The following is a 19680-nucleotide window of genomic DNA, read 5'->3' as shown; positions in this document are numbered from 1 at the left end:
AGTGTCCATACATCGGGGTCAGAGGTTTGCAGCCGTTAAACCGGATTGTTACGACTCTTCCATGGTGAAGTACACTATACAATTATGCTGTGTAGATAGGGTTTTTAAGGACATGGAAATTAAGAATCGATTGGTGAAAAGTGTTGAAGACAATACTAGTGCATTTGCGCCAGTTTCACCTACGGGTCAATCAATGCCTATGTATTCAGAACACAGTGAATTTGGTTGCCACAACTACCACACGTGATGAAATGGTTTGTTCCTCTATAGCCCGCCGGCGTAGTCTCACACTCCAACTGCATTTCAACTGCCTTGATATACTAGTTGTCACCATATCATGGAGTACGAAGACGTGCTGCGACAGTACCTCGGTGAGTTCGGCAGGTACCAGAAACTGGCAGCTCTGCTCATCGTCCTGGTCGGTCCGTCTGTCGGGGCAACCATGTTCGCCCAGGCCTTCCTAGCGGCCAAACCGGCGCACCACTGCCGCCTCTACCAGAACGGCTCCTCGGCGATGTACGGCCACCCTTCCGACAGTCTCAACTTCAGTGTTCCCATGGAAAACGTGGACGGCACGTGGAGGTACAGCTCTTGTCTGATGTACAATGGAACTGGTGGAACATCCGAGGGGAGTAACCAAACAGTGAGATGTAGCGACGGTTGGGAGTACGACCAGAGCGTGTATCACAGCACTGTTGTTACAGACGTGAGTACGTTTACCCCACCATTAGTGACGAATGAATTGGCGAGGCAAAGACACGAGGGTGACTTAGAAAGTAATGCAAGTGGTTTCATAGCAGACTCATTTTTAATCAAATGAGTTGAAATTTGGCATAAGGTAGATAGAGGCATATGTCCACTTGAGATTGAAATATCTAAATTTGTTGTTCATTCTTTTATGAGTCATTGAGCTGATTTCATGATGACCACACCCTTGGAATCCCGTCAGAAGAAAAGTGAAGTCCAATTAACGTGTAAATAAGAATTTCCTTGACCCATGTTTTTTTCTATTATAGGAAACCGAGCCTGCACGTGTAATAAGCTGCATTTCCCTATAAACCACATGCTTATTTTCAACTGTGAAATCCGATCGGTTTTTCTTTTTTCGTTGCTGGTGTAGAGTCAGGTGTAAGCGGTCGCCAGGGTCATGAGGTTTGCGGTGTGTTGATTAAAAGTTTCTGTAGCCCACTTTCCCAATAACTAAAAGGGATAAAACTTAGCGCACATCTTGCCTTTAAACAACAACTGTGTCAAGTTTTGTTTCTTTTAAATTTGGTTAACAGAAAAGTAGTCTTTTAACCAACAGCTCACGAATTCGTGTATAAGTCCAAATTGCTCTATATCACAACTTAGTCCTTCCTAGCAGCTGTAAATGAGGAACCTGTTGGACTTTAGAAAATTGGCATCCAATCTATAGAGACATTTATATCATTCAGGTGAAATCTCATTCTCCAGCAGTAATTGTCAGTGGGTCAGAATTAGAGGAACTGGTCATCTGACAAGCTTTCAAGGGTGTAGTCATCTTGAAATCAGCTCAGTCATTCATGAAGTAATGAACAGCAAGTTTAGATATTTCAATCTCAAGAGGACATATGCCTCTACCTCTGTTTTTCAACTCATTCGATTACAGAATGAGTCTGTTACGAAACCTCTTGCATTACTTTCTGACTCACCCTCGTATTTCAATGCTCTTACATTCATTGTGAGTAGGAAAATCCATAGTTACGCTAAAAGTTTTTTGAAGCAAACTATTATTCAAATACATGTTATACATTTGTAATTTGCCTTCTTTAAGTACGACCTGGTGTGTGAGCGACACTGGTTAAAGGAACTTGGACAGTCCATCTTCATGGTGGGGGTGAGCGCTGGGGGACTCATCTCAGGAATGACATCAGACAGGTATACAATCGTTACCATGGTTCCCTTTCCTTTGAGAGGAAACTGAAATCTATTGTTTCCACTCGTCATATTATCTAATCTGACTAATACAAGAGTGTGTAGTTAGGGGGGGGGTGTATTACGGAACTTTGACAGTGTTCACTGACCGGGATGTATTGGTTGCCCTGGGGTGTCGGGTACTTTTCTGTCCTGCCAACAGAAACTGGCTTACATGATAATCATCTCGTCCCCTGAATGAGGCTTGGGGCTTTCTCATCTCGTCGCCTGATTAATCTCTGTCGTTTCTGTTCTTTTAAATTGTTTTGTCCGTGTGTTTTCTGCACAATGTACCTTTCCATAGTAACGTTAAGTCAGCCAACATCACCGAGGCGCACAAAACTCTGAAAATAATCTCACAAAATAAGGCAGCGCGAACATCTAAATTTTACTTGGAGATCACTGTCAATCTCGCTGTCGACCGTCTAGTTCCTAGCTAAAACATTCTACCTGTAATCAGTCCATGAAAGCAATCGCATTATTACCATGAAAAATGGAGATATAGTTTTTGGTGTGTCTGTCTGTCAGTGTGTCTGTCTGTCTGTTTGTTTGTGTTTCCGGATATTTCTGGTCAGCATAATTCTAGAACCTCTGGATATATTGCGATGATATTTGGTTTGTGGGTAGGGGTTGGGAAGAAGGTAATGGTCGATTTAAGCCCCCTGGTATCACTATGTGACCTTGGTACTGCAGCAGAACTTCCATTTTTTGTATGTTTTGACCTGGACATGCTATGGTCTTGTTTTCTTTGTGTTTTGAAAGATTTGGGCGCCGTCCCACAGTTGTAGCCTGTATCGTGCTGCAGATGGGTTCAGGACTGGCTGCTGCCTTCACCACAGATTACGTCATCTTCCTGGTTCTCCGCCTGCTTGCCGGGGGGGCTGCCAACGGTCTGTTCTTCGCTGGCTTAACTCTAGGTAAACGTTTGGTTCTCATCTCACCTCGTTAAGGCTGAGGCCCCAATTGGAAGAAAGGGGCCCTGCCGGGCAGTTAACGGGCTGTTTGGGGGCACTCCCCCCCCCCCCCCCCCCGTATCCAGCAGTCCAACAGGCGGCGGTCACCGGTACAAATAGGACCTATGCCTAAGAGAGAACGCAACCAATAGACTTTTCATATTTCAATTCAATATTTTTCATGTGAAGCTGATATCTCTAATTGGCATTCAGAAAATGGTGCCAATATTTCGTCGCGATTTGGCACAAGTTTTACATGAAATCGTGATTTTGAAAGAAGAAAGATTTCAATATTCGTATTTCTCAAAATGGCACAAATCTCTTTTGGGTGATTTTTACTAAAATGATGATCGTTGTACATTGGTTAACTTAACATGCAAGTGGCAACAGTGCGAAGTTGTTTTGTGTCCAAGTTGTGTTGGGAAGGTTGTGCAAGGGAAAATTGTCGAAAATTCGAAAAGTTGTCGGGCCTACACAATTTAGCACAGTCCAATGAGATAGCCGTCACAAATTGTACCCTTTGACAACAAAAGTCTTCCCACTTTTGGTCTCCAGCCATAGAAGTCATCGGCTCGTCCAAGCGGAATGTGGTGGGAATGACGTTTATGTTTAGCTGGGCCGTTGGAACTGTGTTTCTCGGAGGTCTTGCGTACTTCTTGCGTGATTGGTGGAGTCTTCAGCTGGCCTTGGCAGTTATGTCAGCGCCGCTCCTCTCGTACTGGTGGTACGTATATACGTTTACCTGGAACCGTTTTTACAATACTTGTATTAGCCTCCATGTGAAATTGGTTGAACTTGCAAGAACCTGACCTGTGAAGTTGTATTTTATCAAGTGTAATTTAAAAAAAAATGATCTTTGCTAAATAGGAATTTCCAATCATGATCAATACGAAGTTACAATGAAACACGAGTTCTCTTTCTGTAAACTACCACCCGTAGGCTTCTCTCAGAATCGCCAAGATGGCTCCTAAGCAACAACAGAACCGAACAAGCCAAAATCAACATCCAGAAAGCAGCTAAGTTCAACAAGGTCACCATACCAGATGATGTCTACGAAAAAGTCACAAAACCAAAGGACAAAGAAGCTTGGAAAAAGTCTAAGAAGTACAATTTGACCGACCTGTTCCGTGGTCCTCGTCTGAGGAGGATCACAGTTACGATGTCTTCCGTCTGGTAAGAATTACCTCATACATGTACTATTAGAACTACCAACATGTATGCAAATATCTTTATTCACTACTACTATAGGGTACTAGGTTTAATATTTTGAGGTTTGACTTCTTCTTTGCTTTGAAGGCAGTGGCCTATAAACTAGTAATGTCCCACGTTCCGCATAATGAGTTGGTTTTGTGATTTTCGTAGAAACGTAGCCTTTTGCTGATGTCCTAAATGGTAAAAGCTCGATGAAATTGTGACGACTGTTTGAAATGATTGGTTTCTTTCGGCCTCGTTATCAGTACACAGACAAATGAAATGTATTCACAGAGCAACATTTTTACATTGTACTTTACCAATAGTGAAGAATCTTTGAATGTCGGCAAAAAACACGAGTTTTTAGGGTTTTAAGGGGGAATTTTTAGGGTAGGGAGGGGTTGTCGGGCTTGATTTCAAATTTTTGACATGAATTCTAATACACGAGAGCATTAGAAAATCAGGGCTTAAGTTGAATGTGAACATTTTCATACAATAACGCCCCTCCTATTGATATTGCGTCCTGTGCGGTTGCTAGGTTTGCCACTGTGGTTGTGTACTACGCCTTGATCATTGGTTCTGCCGACCTTGCCGGTGACCCCTACCTGAACTTCGTCCTCGGCGCACTGCTGGAGATCGGGCTGTCCCTGTTGGCACTGGTCGCCATGGAGAAGTGGGGGAGGAGGCCTGTGGTTGGTGGATTTCTGTTTCTGTCAGGAGCCGCTTGTCTGGCAGTAGCAGCAACACCAACAGGTGAGCCGATGGTACTAAAGACGCACGATTTTCGTACGATATTCAACGAGGCATCTAAGACATCCCTTATTGTCCTCAACGGCACATCCACGTCTGTAATCATGCCCAATGATTCTATATGACAGAAGCCTGGCAGACTGATGCGCACATATCCTTTATACAGCTTATCTGCTACCCTATTCGACTCTGAAATATCTGTACGTGGTGTAGGTCGGTATTGTCTGCGTCTTTGCAAAGCATGACCGAATGAAGACCTTTATTGTACTTTTATGCTTTCACAAGATAAGTACAATCCAGGAGGATAAAGTTCCGAAGTAAATAATTTAAGTACAAGAACTAGTACTAGTGCAGTAAGAATGTGTTATCTTACTATATGTAACTACAAAGTCTAATGTATGCTAGTATGTACAAGTTTGATTTCTTCTCGCCTCTTAAAATAGCTGTATATGTGAGGGAAAACTTGACTTGTTGAATGTACAGATACCCTCTATAAACGTTTTGACACTCATGCTTTCATGTTTCCATGTATGACATTACACATTATTATGCGTGCAATGACGTGCCATTGTGTTACAGAACGACAGGATGTTATCCGGTACATCTCTCTGCTCGGTCGGTGTGCCATCGCCGCCGCCTTCAATTCCCTGGCCGTGTACTCCTCGGAGGTCTTCCCAACCGTAGTCAGGTAGGACATTCGCTTTTTCAGTTATACAGTACTTTTATAGTATATCAGCCCCCTCCCATTCCTCCTGTCTGCGTTGAAGTTCTGATGGTGGATACGTTTATATAATTAGTCCTATTACAGTCCTGGAAATGGTGAGCGACTTTATAATGATAATTCTAAGTTCATTTTGCTTCAGGGCGATGGGCATTGGCGTGGCCAACATGTCGTCCCGGGTAGGCGGCATCCTGTCCCCGTTCGTGTCCCTGCTGGCGGACGTGTGGCCGCCCCTCCCCATGCTCACGTTCGGGATACTCTGCACTCTCGGCGGTGCCGGAGTCTTCAGCCTTCCCGAGACGTTCGGAATCCCTCTGCCGGATACACTTGAAGACGGCGAGAAATTGGGAAGGTAGGATTTTCGGATGACAACACTCATCGTGTTCGGTTCAATCAGAATTTCATTTCTTTTGTTTTATTTTTATTCTTTTACATAATGCTCATGTTGTGTTCTCCAAATTGTATCATGGCCACAGGAAGCAGCAAACAAAGATTGGCACAACAGACAAGACAACCGAACCCGAACACAACCGTGGACCTGTTGTTGTTAGTGGCCACGTGATCTGCGATAATGACGTTTTCTATCATGATGAATTTTGATACGCCCTGATAATAGATCTATCGACGGGGCGATTCATGCATATCTGTCAATGTCAACCCGAAAACCAGAGCGCGCCGGTTCGATCTGTTGTGCTGATACAATGGCGTCTATCAATATCAAAATATCAGGGAATAGAATATTGGGATGACAAAACAAAGACTGGCCTGAGCTTAGTCTTAGTAGGAACAATAACTACATTGACAGGTGGCGTATATGACATGTAACATTATAGGTCATGCTTGTTGGTATTCAACTTAAAAAAATGATTGCAATTTATGTATTTTGTGTGCTGAGGTGTTGACAAATAACATTTTTAGACGGTTTTGATCCCCGGTGGTGATGGGTTTATTGAATCAGTGTAAAACAATGAACATGTAACATGTAAAACAATGAACGTTCATTCCTTCATGATATTTTGCTTCATAACACACCATCATATTATCTTTGCAGTACGAATGGTGAACAAATTTAGGTAAACTTTAGGTAGTCCTTTTTTAGGTATTGGATTGTATGTTATTCATTGTCTCTAAGGCACGGCGTTGGATGGTTGAGCCCATTTTTACACCTCGGTGGAGTGAGGAAAGTCATTGGTGCCTTTCTCAAGGACATGGCGTGATACACCAGAAACAGAACCCGGGACCTCCTGGTCTCGTATCCGCTAGCCTAACCTCTCGGTCAATCGACGCCACATGTACGTAATATCTATAGTGTTACTTTTATCATTTCAAAGGCATATTCATCATATCATGTTACAAGCCCTGCAAGTTCCTACCAGGTTAAAAGATGTACATGTTACGGATATGAGCATACTTCGCTTTATGCCACTATGCCCTAATGTAACACGTGTATCTCTTGATTTACTTCAATTCTATATCATTTAAACTATTCATTGCTGTCATACATTAGAGAAAGACACGAGTCATACAGTATTTCATAACGGGAATTGTATTTCCACCCTGCTAAGTTACATATGATACAGCAGATATCTCTTCATGCGCCATCCTCTATGATTGTATCAGACATGTTTGTTTGCTGATGCTCCAAACTACGTCTTTTCATATGTCTAACATGTGATCGCCCACTGTCTGTTAACTTGCTGGCGTCAAGCTTGCCCCGTGGTAAAGGTAATTGATCAGTACGTGATGGTGCTCAACCCGCCAATGTGAACATATCCTTTTATACAGTAGACGCTTGCCTGTCCTGACCGCGGGACAACGTTTTTATCGTAAAGACTCCACTGGTCCAACGGGCACGGGACGCCTGTTGGTCGCAGGACGTACAAACCTCGCGTACAGCACAGATACAGTCTGTCCTCCCCAGCCACCGGCCCCTCCACCACTTCTACCTCCTCTGGAACGAACTGTTCATCCTGCTCCCACCGGTCCGTCTCGGGGTCGTATATCGCCATGGTTGTCGGTTTCCAAGATGAATTCTTCCATGACGACAGGATCGTGTAGATCTTCTCACAGAAAACTGTCGCACCGGCGATTCTCTTGATAGCAGGCATCGGTGCAACATTCGTCCACGTGTTGGTCAACGTCTGGTAGCAGAAAACATCTTTGCTTCTCGGACTGTCGAAACCACACAAGACGTAAATGTTGCTTTCTATTGTAACAGCGTGGTGTCCATTGGAACCATTTGGAAGCTGGGCCATTCTATGCCAAGTATTTTCCTCCGGGTTGTACCTTTCGACATCCGACAACGCTTTGCCATGAGGATGGGGCTTACCGCCAATAGCGTACACATGACTACCGACACTGGCTAATGCAAAGTCGAACCTGCTGACATGCATGGAGGCTTTCATCCACCATTTGTTGTGAAGACCGTCATAGACATAAAAGTGTGCACAGGCATAGAGCTTAATGTTTGTACCTAGATCCTTTACAGCTAGATTCTTCCTAAGTCCACCGGCTACGTACAGTTTGTTATCCTGCGATACGATGCTACTGAAACCAGAGGCGGTGTAGGGCTTAGGAAGGCGATACTTAGTCTTTGTACGGGTTTCATATAATTGCAGGTCTTCAGAATCGCGGTCTTTACACACAGACACGATGGCGTCGGACCTCCTCGTACCCAATTTTAAGGGTGGGGTGAATCCTAGAGACTGTGGGTTGCTCAATACATCTGCGGCATCATTCAGGCCACCCTGCACCTGATCAGCTGTACACAGCTGTGTAGCAGTTGGACAGTCTCCCAGCACCTGGTGTTTTAGTATCTTCTGTCGTGAGCACAGAGACCTCATGGGGTTGTTCCTCACGTGTTTCATGAGTTTTGCGACAACTTCTCCGCCTGCGCCATTGTGCTGTACCCATCTTACCACGGTTTCGAAAACATCTAGCCCCTCATCCACACCTAAATAGTCATCTGATACAAGCTCTATTACCTGGGACAGTTCTAGATCGAGGAACTCGCTTCTCTTGCTCACGTCGGTGAAGTCAGAAACAAGCGTCCACCGGGCTGCTTGAACTAACTCCTGACAGTTGTAGGTGCGCGCCAGGAAGTAAAGAGAGACGCAGTTAGCCGGGATTACCCGCGGAACCAACCACTCTTCACAGGCACGGTGAAGGTCAACGACCTGAAGTAAGTCCGAAGCTTGTACAAGGTCTTGTACTGTTTCGAAACAGTCACTAGTTAGTGAAACTTTCCCGGTGTAAATGAAGTCTAAAACGTGAGCCATGGCGTCCTGACCAACACCGTAGATGGAAATGTCTTCCCGCCGAGCTTCTTGCAGCCCCTTGGTGAACATAGCCGCGAAATACGGGCTGCCTGCGGCCAGGACGTTCCTATGGACAGGGAACGTCACGCCGTTAACATGGAGTCTTGCGTCTGTCAAGGATCCTGAGACTCGCATGTCGTTCAAGTTCCGTACAAGAGCAGGGATTCGAACGGACGATAAGTTTATGACGGCCATGGTGTTGTCTCATATATCCGTGGACTCTCTATAACCTTATTGATCTGTTAGACACCTGTAGGGGAAATAATTCATAGTCAGTACCTGAAAGAACGATCACATTAAGGTGAAGATCTGAACTGGGTGTGTATGGGGATATACAAAACACGCACTGACTTCATTTTGATAGTGGCATTATCATGGTATGAGTTGACAAACAATATACCGTTCAGAATCGCCTGAGTGTCGACCTTACTCTTTCGCAGAAATCTGTCCCGTCACAAATCGGACGGGGCTCGGGTGACGTCTATACCGTCTTGGACATGGACGAAGTGACAATCGACTAACCCGGTAAAAAGCCAATATCTCGACCAAATTTGATTTCTGAGTTGTGGGAAATACATAGCACATGAGTGGGGTGGACGGGCACATTAAAATAATACACATGACAGGAATTTTGCGGTTAACTAATCCAAAATCCCATAAAAAGCTCCAAATCCGTCGCCCAGGCCTCGTTGAATTCATGCACAGCTTCCAGGGACCCGCGAACATCGGCCGAGCTGCTAAAAATATTCCGAAGCCCGCATAATAGCAAGGACGACGGTCGTTCTTCGTCAAAAAAATGCCCATTTGGAGCTTGGCAGCACGTCGGCCAGTTTGTGACGGGGGCTATAAGAGGTCGTTGAATATGTAAATCAGTTCACGACAATTGATTAAACGTATTTTCTCCTGAATTCATTATTGGCGCGCGTCCTTTCAGCTAAACCAGTCTTATCTTTTCTGCATATTTGCTGGCTAAATACTTTACTGGCTAAAAACTCAAATTATGCTAATAAGAATGAAGAATGCTGTGGTAACTCTAACAAAAGCAAAAACAACAAAATCTCCCAAACAACAACGTGATGTTTTCGCCAACGGAATGCCCTCAGATACCGTAGTTGATATGTTTGGTCTACTTATTTCCAAAGCCCCTTTATCTACTTAATAGAAAAAGTACCCAATGGGGCCCTTGTGGGGATTCAGACAATGCTCTACGTCGATGAGGAACCCCATATGCATTACGCTAAACTCAAAGACATTGATTTGGTTAAGATTTGGTCACCTCTCTATTACGTGAATAAGCCAACTTTCCCTAAGAAATACTGGAAATCAACATAGCTTAGGCTTATACACTTACGCCTTGCGCAAAAGGAGCGTGTAGGCCCCCAGGGTTGGGGCTCCCTCTATGGTCCGTTGCGATTACAAGCAGTGTTGGGGTTCACTCAGGGGTCTCACTGGAATCTTACGGTTCTTACTTGTTTGCACTACCAAGGAGGTTCAAGTGTTACAGCCCGCGGCCACAAAACAAACCGCCCCCCTCTGATCATCATCGTTTCCCCTTGATTTATGGTAGTAGGTTCCTCATGGCTGACACACCAGGGAAGCGTGCAGACCGAGACAAGTGCTGAAAGGAGACCTACCTGTATCTCAAACTTCTAAAATACTGCTCCACCTCAGAATAGCTTCATAACAACCGTCATTTTCTCTAGCTACAGACAAAAGCAATTCAAAACACAAACCTTTTCCGACGCTCATGTCTTTCCGTCCGCCAATGACACCATGCTCAGAATTAGTCCACTTATCTGCTTCAATTTGAGAAGGTTTAATATTAACCCCGTTATCGGGCGCATCATAATGCCGTGTGGCGGCGGGGCACTGCTGTACCAACCGGATTTGTTTACTTCAAAAGACAGAGGAAGACCAATCACTCAAACCTGCTGTAGAATTGACCCAATTGTAAGATCTTCGGGGATTTCGCGAGGAATACTATCAACTACGAACAGGTATGTATCGATTACGTGCGGTTACTACCCATAACCAACGACCCATGGTCAGCCCGGCGGCAAAAGCAATGAAATTCACCCTTCATCAACTTCCAAAAGCCACAAGTACCAATTTCCTGCCACATTATGCCAGGTGATCGATAATCGAACTTGTCCTTTGTTTTGCTGAAACCTACTAACATACCAAATATCATAAATATCCATCCTCAGCTTCTGGAGTCCACAAACAAAAGACCAAAACACTCCCAGCCAAAGCTCACAAACGGCACTGTAAACATAAATGTATCTAACCGGAAATGTGCTGCCGCCATTATCAATAGCTGACTAGCTAATAATCAAGAAAAATACGTAACAAATGTCGAACCTGATCTAGATGTCCTCAAACCTCCCCTTGTGCAAATGCAGCTGAGTCTTCTGCTTAGCGATTTGACAAGCGAAGATATTGCTCTAGTGAACGCTTCAGCTAATGGACGATCCTTTCTTGTAGCACTTCGCACACGACAAATACCATACCAGTTGTAAAACTTGTAATGTCGGCGGGTCAGAGGTTTGCAGTCGTTAAATCGGGTTGTTTCGACTCTTCCATGGTGAAGTACACTATACAATTATGCTGTGTAGATATGGGGTTTTAAGGACAAGGGGATTAAGAATAGACGGGTAAAAATGCTGTAGACAATACTAGTACATTTCTACCAGTTTCACCCACGAGTCCATCAATGCATATGTATTCAGAACACAGTGATAACAGCTACTAGTATTTGGTTGCCACAACTTCCCCCACGTGATGATATGGTTTGTTCCTCTATAGGCGTAGGTGTCTCACATTCCAAAGCTAGGTACGGCCATTTGTTGTTTAGCTCACTTCGAAAGACCAATGAAGACCAATAACTAGAAACCTGTAGCAAAATAGGTCCAAGATCTTCGGGAGTTTCGGGAATATCATCAGCCCTTTTCAACAGCGTAAGTATTTTTGAGTAGTTAACTATTACGTGTGGTTACAAACCATGACATACGGTCGTGAAATCAGCACGAACGAACGAACGACCCACGCCACGGTCAGCCCGCAGGCAAAACGTGAAGCATAGTGATTTATTCTTCTTACTAATACTTGATAGGTAAGGGAGTGTTGTAACAGACAAAGGTAAAAGGGGTAAACGTACGGACAGTGAACAAATAGTGCCTAAATCGAAGTACTTTATAAATAGTGCTTATAATGGTCAAGAACACTGAACGGCGGAAAAATGAAGAATTATCGATTCAATGTGGAGAAAGTTTGTAAAACTCTCTGAAACAATAATTGTATTGTCTGTATTACGAGTGGGTGGCTATAATTTGTGAATGACAGAAAGGTGTTGTTTGTAGACAATGGGAGAATTGAGTCACGTAGAGAACAGCGATTAGCAGGTTAGGTAATCCCTGATTGGTTGGGTGGTGAGAGCACCCAACAGTATTGGCTAAGTTAGACAAGCTTTTTTATGTTAGTTGACCTTAGAGATTGTATGAAAATATTTATCAGTTGGATTGCATACTAGTTGGTTAGACCAACTCTCTCTGTATTATTTAGACTCCCCACCTCTGTATTGTAATTAGACCTGGTAATAGATGTATCTTATCCTTAGACCTGTAACTGTAACTGTAATCCTACTGTAAATCGTATTGAAGCACATTGTATTATATGTTACTCGAGCATAGCATGGATTGAATAAAAAAAGCGGCTAACAAATAGTAATCGAAATGGTTTGGCTCTTAGTTTCTGATAAGCTAATATAGAAATTAGAACCCAAACACCTTAAACGTTTCAGAAAATCGGATGATATCAATTCACAGACAACACTTGTCTGTCCAGCCTAGCCCACACCCTGGTGTAAAGACAAATAGCGTGAATGACAGAAAGGCGTTGATAGCAGACAGGTAGAGGACAACAGTCCATATAAGGGAACATGACCTTCAACCTCGACATCCTCCAATGGTTTGGAGGTCATCGCGACCTTCTCATACGTATCCGATAACACCTGGATACCTGTGTCCTTGCATCTCGGTTGCTGATGTTTCATTAAAAGATGTTTCAATTGCCTTGATAATCTAGTGCTGTGTCATCATGGAGTACGAAGATGTACTGCGACAGTACCTCGGTGAGTTCGGCAGGTACCAGAAACTGGCAGCTCTACTCATCGTCCTGGTCGGTCCGTCTGTCGGGGCAACCATGTTCGCCCAGGCTTTCCTAGCGGCCACACCGGCGCACCACTGCCGCCTCTACCAGAACGACTCCTCGGCGATGTACGGCCATCCTTCCGAGAGTCTCAACTTGAGCGTTCCCATGGAAAACGTGGACGGCACGTGGAGGTACAGCTCTTGTCTGATGTACAATGGAACTGGTGGAACATCCGCGGGGAGTAACCAAACAGTAAGATGTCGCGACGGTTGGGAGTACGACCAGAGCGTGTATCACAGCACTGTTGTGACAGACGTAAGTACGATGGTATCTCACGATTAGTAAATAGTGAATTCAGCAAATATATAGGTCGGCATGGTCAAGAGCGTGCCTATGCCCACCACAAAAGAAGTGTATTTCTGTCCATTATGCTAGTGAGATCGATGCAGAAATAGTTGCGTGTACTACTTGCCAGTGGATGCCTCACAGTACATTATCCAGTGGCGTCTTGCAAACATTCTATAAAGTTAACCATCTGGTAGTTAGTAACATTTGACTTCCACTACTTAAAAATAAATAAATAAACTGTATTTGTAGCTGCGCTGTGTTGTTGTTTAAAGATATATTTTAGCTGCATTGCAATGTATCTTTAAAAACAACGCAGCAGAACCCAAACAGTTGCAGTCAGATTTGTAAATGAGGTCGTTCAGTGTAATATAATGTAAACAGCCGATGACATAACGTGTGCCTGCCGGAGCTATAGCTTGTGTGTTACACAGAAGGGCAGTTGTACTGGCTATACAGATACAGATACAGAACGTATGCATGTGCATACTGAACATTATGTACAGCTGAACATTCTTCACAATTGTTTTTTTTTTGGTGCTGGGAATATCGATATCTACATCAATGCCCTTTCATTCATTGTGAACACAGGCCGTGATGGCAAAGTCCATGGATTCCGCGTTAAGTTCTTAAAGCAAACTGTCATTCAAGTTACACATTTGTAATTTGCCTTCTTCCAGTACAACCTGGTGTGTGAGCGACACTGGTTAAAGGAACTGGGACAGTCCATCTTCATGGTGGGGGTGAGCGCTGGGGGACTCATCTCGGGAACGACATCAGACAGGTACACAATCGTTACCATGGTTTCATTCCGTCAGAAATCCATTGTTTCTACTCGCCTTGTTATCTTGTCGTCTTCTTCGGGACAAACATATGTACATGGAAACAAGATGTAAGTGACACATCGTTTACATATAAACATTATGTAAGTGCATCAGCGGTCAATGCCCTGAAACGTTTACTTTTTGCCATTTTCTACTAAAAAGTCCTCACCATCTCAGTACTACGAGTACCATAATTGCATCAGCACGTATAGACGTATGAACCACATGTATCTTAGTTACCGCATATGAACATGTCTATCAATTGTCAGCACAATACAGCATTCCATCTTTGTTATGCAAACATAAAGCCATGGCCACGAATCGTGACTCTCTTTGGGGGGTAGGGGAATAGTATGTGCGCAAGGTCTTAGAAGGTCATTCAACTTTGCCAGAGTTCACTGACCAGGATGCATGGATGGCTCTGGGGTATCGGGTACTTTTCTGTCGTGTCAACAGAAGCGGGGTTGCATGATAATTATCTCGTCAACTGAATGAAGCTTGAGGCTTTGTCATGTCGGCGCCTGATTAATCTCTGTCCTTTCTGTCCACTTCAAGTGTTTCGTGCGTTTGTTTTTCCGCACATTGGACGTTTCTCTAGTAACGTTCACCCAACCAACTTCACTGAGGCGTAGCCTGAGTACATCCCGGTAGACCATTTCCAAACCGGGGCCCGGCCGGGCTGTATGTTGTGGGAACGAAAAATAGAAATATATACGTAATAATATAATGCTCACATCTATTCTTTCTACTTCTTGAGTTGTTTTGGGTCTTTTATAACATGCTTTCCATTTTCTTTTGGGAAATGTGACGTAGGCCTAAGCTAACTACTAAATAAACTAGGATGATACTCAGGCTACTAAGGCTCACAAAATGCTGAAAAATCTCTCACAAAATAAGGCAGCCAAATTCACTGTCGACCGTTAAGTTAATAGCTAGCCATTCTACCTGAAACCAGTCACTCAAAGCAATTCAACCATGTTTTCTGTGTTTTGTCAGATTTGGGCGCCGCCCCACAGTTGTAGCCTGTATCGTGCTGCAGATGGGTTCAGGACTGGCTGCTGCCTTCACCACAGATTACGTCATCTTCCTGGTTCTCCGCCTGCTTGCCGGCGGGGCTGCCAACGGTCTCTTCTACGTTGGCCTAACTCTAGGTAACGTTACATTTATAAGCTTGCTTCTCATCTCACCTCGTTAATGTGGTGTGAATATTGAAAATTCTTCATTCCGACTGGTTCTGTTTTATTCCTGATTCTGTGAAGTGCGAAAATTCGAAAATCTGTCGGGATTTTCTACATGTATAGCACAAGTTATCGCAGCCCAATGAGATACCCGTCAAAAATGGCACCTTTTTGACAAAAAATGTCTTCCCACTTTTTGTCTCCAGCCATAGAAGTCATCGGCTCCTCCAAGCGGAATGTGGTGGGAATGACAATTTCGTTGAGCTGGGCCGTTGGAACTGTGTTTCTCGGAGGTCTTGCGTACTTCTTGCGTGATTGGTGGAGTCTCCAGCTGGCCTTGGCAGTTATGTCGGCGCCGCTCCTCTCGTACTGGTGGTACGTTATTTACCTAGAACCGTTGTTTATATAACACTTAGGCCTAGGAAAAAACGCTGTATTGCCTGTTTCAGTCCTGAAAAAGATTTAGAGTCAGCAGGTAGGGATTATCTTTTTTTTTCACAAATCTGTTGATATACTTATCCTTCATTAGATATGACAAGCAGTGTTTCTTTCCTTGAATTGGAAGCAGGCTGAATAAAAATTCTAACTGGAAGCTATGTGACTCCACTGCCCACACAAAAAAAATCTAGGGTCGGCAGATTTTTCGAGAGTAGACAGGGAAACAGGAAACACAACGTTTAATTCCTAGGCCTCATCAGCGCCGCTATGCGGATTGGTTGATCTTGCAAGAATCTGACCTGTATCAAGTGCACTATTTTTACTGAAATTTCCAATAAATAAGAAGTTACAATGAAGCACGAGTTGTCTTTCTGTAAACTGACACCTGTAGGCTTCTTCCGGAATCCCCAAGATGGCTCCTAAGCAACAACAGAACCGAGCAAGCCAAAATCAGCATCCAGAAAGCAGCTAAGTTCAACAGGGTCACCATACCAGACGAGGTTTACGAAAAAGTCACTAAACCGAAGGACAAAGAACCCAGGGAAAAGTCTAAGAAGTACAACCTGATCGACCTGTTCCGGGGTCCTCGTCTGAGGATGATCACAGTAACCATGTCTTCAGTCTGGTAAGAATTACATCATACATGTACTATTAGTAATCTGTATGCATTTTCATTAACCAACACAGCTATGATACGTACTCGACAGCATCGCCATTGATGGTTTGTACGAATTTTAAAAAGTTCTTTTGAAGCTAGTGAAGTTTCATATAGTATGTCAGGCACTACGATATCAGAGATTTTGACAAAGCACTACCATACATATTCAAAAGCATTGCTGTGAAATTGTTTTGAAACTTTCGTCCACAAACCTCCCCCTACCCTGAAAAAAAACGTGTCGTTTTTTTGCCAACATTCAAAGCGTCCTTAATTTTGATTGAGTACAACGTAGAAATATGTTCACGATGGGCCCTTTGATTAGTATATTTGCCTCAACAATGAGCGGAATCTTAATTACACACCCTCAAAGAATGCAATCAATCGTGCTTGTCATGCAGGACAATGCTAGTTTGTCGAACGTTGTCTATGTGTGAACATATGCGTTTTTTAGACTTTAAACTGAAAGAAACTAATCATAGTATATTTATTGGTTATCAAAAGACTAAAAATAAAGGTCGTCAAGAATTTGTTGATATCCTGCAAAAAGATTTTAGAAGTGCTTTGGACTGATACCCAGCATCGGAAATTCTCCATACCCTACCGTGGCACCTACAGCATACAGTCGCCATACATCAGTCAATGCCACCTATTGTGGATGATTGCTTGATTGATTCCTACGGCAGTACATTCCAGGTGTTAGGAGATTTTAACTGTTAATCACACAGCTTTCATATGCAAGCCGACCCATTCTCTGCTGATATAAACGACATTTAACGTGCCAGGAACTGTGTATCAGTTACGACATCAAATTGAGTATGTTATCAAAGCTGGAAGGGCCAGGATGCACGATTGCACGTCAACAGTAGAGAGATTCCATAACACCAGCAGACGACTACTTTGATTAGATAGTTTGTTTGTTCAGGCAGAACTTTCACATACCAGACCAACCTAATTAGGTTTCTAGACGTTTTGCCGCGTAACCATTTTGCCGTAGCAACACATTTGTGTTGTTTGCAAAATCATTAGCCCAAAGCAAAGGCTGCTTTTGTGTACAATCTCAAAGTAACAACAATGTACTAGCGATGGAGCACATAGCACTAATGTCTAATCCACAATAAGATAGTAGGTTCACTATTATGGGATTTGACTTGTGGTATAAATGAATAAACTGTCCCACGTTCTGCATAATGAGTTGGTTTTGTGATTGTAGTAGAATCGTAGTCTTTTTGGTGATGTCCTAAATAGTAACAGCGCGGTGAAACTGTGGCGACTGTTTGGAAATGATTTGTGTCTTTAATTTCGGCCTCGTAATTAGTAAACAGACAAATGAAATGTATTCACAGAGCATCATTTTTACGCTCTACTTTACCAATAGAAGAACCTTCGAATGTTGAAAAAACACGCGTTTTAAGGGTTGAAAAGGGGAATTTTCATGGTAGGGAGGGTTTTTCGGGCTTGATATAAATTTTTTAGGACATGAATGTAACATGGTTCTCAATACATGGGAGCATAGGGGACAGAGACGTCTGGAAGGAGAGGGCGGACCTGGTCCGGGCAAGCATCCCGGATGATGATGATGAACGCCCCTAATTGATATTACGTCTTGTGCGTTGGCTAGGTTTGCCACTGTGGTTGTGTACTACGCCTTGATCATTGGTTCTGCTGACCTTGCCGGTGACCCCTACCTGAACTTCGTCCTCGGCGCACTGCTGGAGATCGGGCTGTCCCTGGTGGGCTTGGTTGCCATGGAGAAGTGGGGGAGGAGGCCTGTGGTTGGTGGATTTCTGTTTCTGTCAGGAGCCGCCTGTCTGGCAGTAGCAGCAACACCAACAGGTGAGCCGGTGGTACTTTAAAGACGCACGATTGTCGTACGATATTCAACGAGGCTTTGACTAGGATCTAAGGCATAGGTCCCAATTGGAAAAAGGGGACCTGCAGGGTAGTTCACTGGGTGTTTGTGGCACTTTCGTACGTTTGGCACTTTCGTACGTTTGGCACTTTCGTACGTTTGGCACTTTTGTACGTTTGGCACTTTCGTACGTTTGGCACTTTCGTACGTTTGGCACTTTCGTACGTTTGGCACTTTCGTACGTTTGGCACTTTCGTACGTTTCATACTAGAATATAGTGACGCTGAAGAAGAGTGATGGATGTCACTCGAAACATCCGGAAGTAAATATACGTTTTTATCCAGTTGTGGAGATTGAATTGCACTTGAATATTGTTTACCTGAATATCTAACCTTCATAAATGATGTGTTATTGTGTTACAGAACGACAGGATGTTATCCGGTACATCTCCCTGCTCGGTCGGTGTGCCATCGGCGTCGCCTTCACAACCCTGACCGTGTACTCCCCGGAGGTCTTCCCCACCGTAGTCAGGTAGGGCGGTCTGGTCGGGAATTGTGCATAAGACACAATGGTTCAGCAACCATATCTCTGTGCACTTTGTTTGATGATCACTTTAACCTGTATACCCGTTCCTTTTCCTCCTAGCCATGTTTGTGTTCTGATGGTAGATATGTTGGAGTCCACGAAATGGTGAAGCGTTGACGACGTTATTAACTCTGATCCATTTTGCTTCAGGACGATGGGTGTTGGCGTGGCCAACATGTCGTCCCGTGCAGGCGGCATCCTGTCCCCGTTCGTGTCCCTGCTGGCGGACGTGTGGCCGCCCCTCCCCATGCTCACGTTCGGGATACTCTGCACTCTCGGCGGGGCCGGAGTCTTCAGTCTTCCCGAGACGTTCGGAATCCCCTTGCCGGATACACTTGAAGACGGAGAGAAGTTGGGAAGGTAGGATTTGGGATGACAACACTCATTGTGTTTAGTTGAATCAGAATTTCATGATTAATTTCTATATTTTTACATAATGCTCATGTTGCGTTCTCACAATTGTATCCACAGAAAGCAGCAAACAAAGATTGGCACAACAGACAAGACAACCGAACCCGAACACAACCGTGGACCTGTTGTTGTTAGTGGCCACGTGATCTGCGACAATGACGTTTTCCATCATGAAGAGTTTTGATAGCTCATATCTACGGGGCGATTCAGGCATATCTCTCATCAATGTCAACCCGAAATCCAGAACGCACCGGTTCTCCAAGATCTGTGTGATCATACAGCTAGTGCTTTTATCGATATCAAAATATCAGAATAGTAACAATTGAGATAAGAGTCTTAGTAGGTAAAATAACTTCATTTAGATATCGGCGTTTAG

The 19680-nt window shown here is 43.9% G+C and overlaps 3 protein-coding genes across 6 annotated transcripts; 2 read left to right on the top strand and 1 right to left on the bottom strand.

Annotated features, from left to right (window-relative positions):
- Positions 1-286: 286 nt before the first annotated feature.
- Positions 287-6551, top strand: LOC118421756 (organic cation transporter protein-like). Its single transcript, XM_035829257.1, has 9 exons — positions 287-706; positions 1796-1899; positions 2698-2852; positions 3444-3624; positions 3828-4061; positions 4618-4832; positions 5409-5517; positions 5693-5902; positions 6027-6551. Exons 1-9 carry the CDS (start codon positions 338-340, stop codon positions 6148-6150), a joined length of 1701 nt encoding a protein of 566 aa, XP_035685150.1. The 5' UTR covers positions 287-337; the 3' UTR covers positions 6151-6551.
- On the bottom strand, positions 6462-11576 carry LOC118420920 (kelch-like protein 12). 2 transcript variants are annotated; one of them, XM_035827995.1, is made up of 2 exons: positions 11229-11576; positions 6462-9117 (listed from the first exon to the last, which is right to left on the bottom strand). In XM_035827995.1, exon 2 carries the CDS (start codon positions 9060-9062, stop codon positions 7284-7286), a length of 1779 nt encoding a protein of 592 aa, XP_035683888.1. In that variant the 5' UTR covers positions 9063-9117; positions 11229-11576; the 3' UTR covers positions 6462-7283. The 2 variants fall into 2 exon arrangements, with proteins under 2 accessions (XP_035683888.1, XP_035683889.1); XM_035827996.1 differs by lacking the exon at positions 11229-11576 and adding an exon at positions 10601-10676.
- Positions 10727-19608, top strand: LOC118420921 (organic cation transporter protein-like). 3 transcript variants are annotated; one of them, XM_035827998.1, is made up of 10 exons: positions 10727-10864; positions 12951-13331; positions 14042-14145; positions 15182-15336; positions 15570-15738; positions 16193-16426; positions 18078-18292; positions 18731-18839; positions 19044-19253; positions 19365-19608. In XM_035827998.1, exons 2-10 carry the CDS (start codon positions 12963-12965, stop codon positions 19486-19488), a joined length of 1689 nt encoding a protein of 562 aa, XP_035683891.1. In that variant the 5' UTR covers positions 10727-10864; positions 12951-12962; the 3' UTR covers positions 19489-19608. The 3 variants fall into 3 exon arrangements, with proteins under 3 accessions (XP_035683891.1, XP_035683892.1, XP_035683890.1); XM_035827999.1 differs by lacking the exon at positions 10727-10864 and adding an exon at positions 11683-11824 and having other exon boundaries at positions 19085-19253; XM_035827997.1 differs by lacking the exon at positions 10727-10864 and adding an exon at positions 11685-11824.
- Positions 19609-19680: the final 72 nt, after the last annotated feature.

The sequence above is a fragment of the Branchiostoma floridae genome, chromosome 8 (genome assembly GCF_000003815.2).
Source record: "Branchiostoma floridae strain S238N-H82 chromosome 8, Bfl_VNyyK, whole genome shotgun sequence".
NCBI lineage: Eukaryota > Metazoa > Chordata > Leptocardii > Amphioxiformes > Branchiostomatidae > Branchiostoma > Branchiostoma floridae.
Note: the sequence above shows the minus strand (reverse complement) of the source record. Positions and strands in the feature narration are given on the sequence as shown.